Genomic DNA, 5,830 nt, shown 5'->3' with positions numbered 1-5,830 from the left:
CTGTTACCCCTCTCTCGGAAGGCCCCCTATAGCAACGGATGTGCCTCTGATTCCCTTCATCATACGGTGACTAATCATAAACTTAGAGAGACAGAGAGGGAAATAGGATATATAGAGAGAGAGATGAAGAACGAGAGAGAGAGAGTGTGGAAGAGAGAGAGAGGGGGAGGAAGGGGGCAAATATTTCGGGGGATGGGGTCTAGCTCGTGGAGAAGAGGTGAAAACTTTAGCCTCGATTGACGCGGTATAAAAACCTTAATCCCTCCGTCAAAAAGCTCAGTTCGTGCCTTGGTTGATTCTGGAACTCATCTTCTTTCGTCTTCCTCTTCAATAGTTTGGGAACTTTATTCCTTTGTAACCTATCCTTTGTGGACTTAGGTGGAAAACTTTTTGATTTGATCTCTTCTTCCAAACTTGGAAACTACAAAATCCGATCAAAATGCAGCAATTCCTGTTCTCATGTGTCTTGATGGGTGAGTAAATGATCTTACTATTTTCATTTATCTTTTTTTTAAATAATTACTCATTGTTGAAGTTTACTTGTAAGGTCAAATCGAACTGATGACGTTTCAAAATGTTTTTGTTTTCTTCAATTATATCATGATTATGATTTGCTTTATTCTGGGTATCATGAATGATGTTCTTGGTATTACTTGTTTTTTTTTGTTATATTCATGGTGTTCCAATCACATGCTTTAAATTCCATGTTTTGTGCTCCCTCCTATTTAAAAAATATACATTGTTTGTTTGTTTTTGGTTTTATTTTTTATTTCTGCATTTTCTAAATAGAACATAATCATATACATAAATTAACAAATATTTCTTAATTTTACATAGTTATACATTTTTAAGTACATTAAATAAGATGCATACAAACACAAATATATAATTTCAATGAAAAAAGATAAATTACAGAGAACTCAGGAGACCGCCATCATTATCGGTAAGCTTGAAATCGATGGCGGCCTCGAGAGAATAGCGGCAAACTCTTAAATTATATAATTGTACACGCGAAATTGATCAAGTGGGTGCAGTGAAATGCATGTGCAAGTGCGAATGGGGACTGAGTGAATGCCTTCACATTACTGTGTGAACTGTATCGTAAAAATCACGAGATTGAAAACAATGTGCATTTATATATTTCCCCCCAAAGAGTCTTTTTAATTATGTGATTTTCCATTTTATTCTTACATTAATCTATGTCATTGAAATTCCTATATTCATTTTGTAAATTACATCGAGGCAAAGTTTACTTCATCTTGTGTGTCTTCTTGTATGACCCACGCTTGAAATATTGAGATTGATAAATTACAAATTACTGTTAACTAATCATCTGAAACCAAGAAAATGAATTAGTGTAGATCGGGAGCATTAGGGGGAGCAGACAGTCAATTCGAATAAAATCGGTCTTAATATCAACTAATCTTAAAAGTCGGGCGTGGTGATTAGTTAATCCTGAAGACTTGGATTAAGGCATCTTAATGACAACTCGAGAGAGGATAGGTTCAAAGCTCCTGAGCCCAAACGAAAATCAATTCATTAACATTCATGTTGTAGACGTATAATGAGCATGTTAATCTAATTTTAATTCTGTGGGTAGGCGATAACATATTTCTCGAATCCGTGGAGCGCTGTTGATGGAAATATCTTAAGGAATTCTGGTTTTGGATGACCGATTTGTCACAGACTTAATTCACAGTCTTAATCAAGAAGGAAACTTAATTCATTCTCCAGTCTCGCGGTTGGTAAATACGGATTAGCCAGGGGAATTCTGGCCGGAAAAACCAAGGAATGACACAGCTGTTAAACGGGCAAAGCGTGATTCAACAAGTCACCAGTTTTTTCTGCGACTTAGAATATGAAATATGATTTAACTTGTCTACTGTAAGTCTGTGACACTAGGTCAATTAGAGTGCTATTTCATTTTCTTTCAGTCCATTTAGTCCATTGAGTAACATCGTCCTTTTTAATCGAGTAGCATGAATATAAATTCTCTTCTGTTTTTCATTTCCAAGAAAGATATAAGAATGAAATCATGAAACCATGTGACTTTCTATAAAATAAAATAGTCAAGATAAAATAAGAGGCTTTAAAGACATCTTTTTTGCCGACGGTTTTTTTTTTAATTTTAAGATACGTCTACTCAGCTATAGGATAAACTTTGTGAAGGATTCTTCAATGACAATAATTTAGTTTATAACCACATAAAGATTACAAATTTTTCGTCTTTTTTTAAATATACACAAGAAGATGCATTCGTATAAAAAAGACATATAGGTATGTAAGAAGGAAAGAAAAATCTCATTTTATGGAATAGAAACGCTCCTTTTATCTGTTTGTTTTGTTTTAACCACCAATATTTGCAAAATGAGTAATTCATAAGATTTTCCTGTCTAATCAATCAAGTGTGTCTATAACTTTAATTTCCATAATTTTTCAGTTTTATGAGTTCCATTTATGACTTTTTTTAATTTACATTAGGCCCTCACTAATGTCATTTGCACAACGGTTGACAATAAAGCACTATCAAATGAATAATGCACAGTTAGGATAATCGCCAATCGTTGATTCACAGTAGTAGGTCCATGAGTAAACGTGACCTAACTGCTTCTGAAAGGAAACTCTCCTAAGCTTGTTTAAACTTCAGTAAACTTAAAGAAGGCTTTCGTATGCTTGTCATCACCTTCTTTAGGGGGATGCATTCGATTTTGAAGGCTGAATCCTGACAGAAAATGTGATAGTGTCACGTGCAAAATATGACGAAGGCATAAAACCCTGAAAAAAATATGTAATTCGTCATTTTATAAAAGAGCTAGTTTAATTTTGGCTCTGACAGATTTACATGACTCAATATGATGAATATAATGAATCATCCATTCCAAATAAAATAGCACTTAAATTAACGTCGAATATTTTGGATTTTGCTAGAATAATGTTCATCTTGCAAGTAAGTAAACAGCTATCATGGTGTTTTATTCTAACCCTTCCTAAATTCAGTGATCTTCTTTGTAAAATATGTCATGTAAACACAATAAAGATAAGCATTACCAAAATTAAATTTTTAGTTAGTTAAGTTAAGACTTTAAGTGCGCACTTAATGTCGATTCAATGAATGTTGTTCATTGATGTTCAAGTATATCCAACTCCATTGAAAAGGATATTTAAAATCCAGCTTGTTCGTTTGTGTCTCCTTAGATCATGATTAATGTAATCTTGATCTTCGGAGTAGTTGCTACAACCGGCCGTGTCAGACACGTTGCCCCGGGGTGCGAGATAGGACTCTTGTAGCGTGCCCCCATTTAAAACAATTATACAATAACAGTTAACATTACATTTAATTAATAGTATGAAACTATTAAAATTACTCTCATGGTACGGGAAAAAATATTGCATATATATATATTATGAATCATATTGATTTGGTCGATCGAATTCCATGGCACAAACACGGCACTACTGGACAGAGATTCTAATAATTACAGAGCTTAATGGTCTTGTTGCTCTGTTCGCCAGCAGTTTGAGGATATGGAATCCCGCGGCACATTACTCACAAGAGTTCTAACAAGCCAATAGAACAAAATCCAGCTGGTACGGTTGATAGTGGCAACAACAAACAAACAAATATTTCATTTCCTGGAGATGACATGACTTGACCATAAAATAATATTGGCTGCAAGACTCAGACACCGATAAGAAAAGACTGCAACGTAATATCATTTACTGCCTTGAGGATGTTTAGGAAATTCGTTGAGATTAGCTAGTCAATTTTTTATTTCGCATTTACAGTCATGCGCCATCTAGCGGCAATTTACTGAATCTCTATTGAAATCGAAGAGGAAGACCATTTGAATAGTCATGTACTTTTTTGTTGTAATTTTACAAGAAATCCCCTTGTCTTTATTAGCATTGCTGAATTTGTGTGTGTTCTGTATGTGTTTATTTGCGTGCTGGTTTGTCAATTTATTTGTTTGTTATTTTTTTTAATTTTTTATGTTATGGTCTGTTTTCTGTGTGTTTTGTAGACTGAACAGGCCTAAATTTAGTTTTTGCCTTTGTTATAATATGCTGTATTTTTACAATTGTGATTTTCTTCTCCATCTCTTCTTCACTGTGTGTATTTGATGCTCTCTATGATGTTTTTTTTTTGTTCATAATGTTTTCTATAATTAAGATTTCAAACTATTTAAAGACTGTTTCTTCATATTATTCGCTTTTCGTAACTGACAATTTATTTTCACTCTTTCTTTCCTTATTTTACAGCTTGCCTAGCCTCTTTCCAGGCTGCCCCCTTCGAGAACTTCGGCAACTTCGGTACCTACGGAGACGGCCAGAACGATCAATTCGACACACCCGACGCCATGGGCAACCAGTTCGGCGGTGATGTCAATGAGTTTGGTGATACCCCAGACTCACCAGACATGGTCGACTCCCCGGATGCAGCTGACTTCGATATCTTCGCCATGGCTGCCGCCGCGGCTGGCCAGGCAGCCGGTCAACAAGCAGCGGGCGGATCATCCGGTAGCGACGACAGCGGCGAGGCATACGGATCCATGGGTGGCGGTAGCATGGGCTTCGGTAACTTCGGCGGCATGGGCGGCGGTATGGGCGGCGGTATGGGTGGCGGTATGGGCGCCGGTTACGGTAACCCTGGTGCAAACTACGGAGGCTACGGAGGCATGGGCGGCATGGGCGGTTTCGTCGGCAACCCCGGTTTCGACCAAAACGACATGTTCGATAATGACCCAGGTATGCTCAACGCTCAACGCTCATCCAAGGGACGTGGTGTCGGAATCGCGATTGCAACCATTGGCCTGGTCGTCGGCGCAGCTACCATTGCCGTCGTCATCATCCGAAAACAGAGGCGAACCAACCAAATGCAGAGTTTAAACTAGCCATGTGTCACCCACACACACAGGACAATCTTGACTCTGATTTTTGTACGAACATTCATCATAGATAGCCTGAACATTGTTACGTCATTGCCATTTATATGTAAGCCTGCTCATGCGCAAGCCTATCTTCACGATTACTCATTTTTAGCACGCGGTTTCAGAAGAAAAGGAAAAGATAGTTAATGAACATTAAATGCTTTCAGCCTAATTAGGACGCCATCGTTTATCAACCTGCCTGCTGGTCGGCTCGTCACCTGTTCTTCAACTGTCTCAAAGTAGTATAGCGCCCTCTCATCTTCCAGGACTGTCATGTTCTAAATGATCCGAGATAAAGACGGGGAGCGGAAGGTCGTTGTACTTTATTGCTTGCTTTGTCTTCATCAACCAGAAGACAGTAAAACAATTGATTGCAATAACTTCATTAACGTAATGCTTCCATTCAACTTCCAACTATGGACCAAATCTACTTTTTCTACGAACCGCTTTTACGTTTTATTCATATACGACAAGCTATAGTGTATTCATCGGTCGTTTGGTATGACCTCTTTGTATATTTTTGAAATATAATCCGTCGTATGATATATGAGTTGAATAAATACATATTGGGTGATTATTGTTATTGTGTAAGCATATGACTTCATGAACCCGATTATTCTTTCTTAAGAAAATACTTGAGCGTCGCTGTTTTCGTTATTCATGATATTGTGTTGCATGCCTGTTTCATGTGTAGAGTATTTAATCGGTTCTTAATTCCCAGACCCTTCTATGTAGAGAATACACCACTGGTCGTGTTATATTTCTTGTATCTTACTATGGCGTAGAGCGAATAGTAGGCCCATTGCAAAGATCAGCTACACAAAAATGATCAACATTATTTCAAATCATTATTATGCTATTCAAACTATGTAAAGGACTTGTATTAAGCAGGAAACATGAAA

General features: G+C 37.1%; 1 protein-coding gene across 1 annotated transcript; it reads left to right on the top strand.

The window, feature by feature from the left end:
* Positions 1-242: 242 nt before the first annotated feature.
* LOC583904 (glycine-rich cell wall structural protein 1) lies at positions 243-5,560 on the top strand. Its single transcript, XM_795159.5, has 2 exons — positions 243-473; positions 4,261-5,560. The coding sequence occupies exons 1-2, from the start codon at positions 440-442 to the stop codon at positions 4,890-4,892; spliced, it is 666 nt and encodes a 221-aa protein (XP_800252.1). The 5' UTR covers positions 243-439; the 3' UTR covers positions 4,893-5,560.
* The last annotated feature ends 270 nt before the right edge of the window (positions 5,561-5,830 follow it).

The sequence above is a fragment of the Strongylocentrotus purpuratus genome, unplaced genomic scaffold (genome assembly GCF_000002235.5).
Source record: "Strongylocentrotus purpuratus isolate Spur 01 unplaced genomic scaffold, Spur_5.0 spur5_scaffold_9, whole genome shotgun sequence".
Classification (NCBI taxonomy): domain Eukaryota; kingdom Metazoa; phylum Echinodermata; class Echinoidea; order Camarodonta; family Strongylocentrotidae; genus Strongylocentrotus; species Strongylocentrotus purpuratus.
This window is presented reverse-complemented; position numbering and strand designations above follow the sequence as displayed.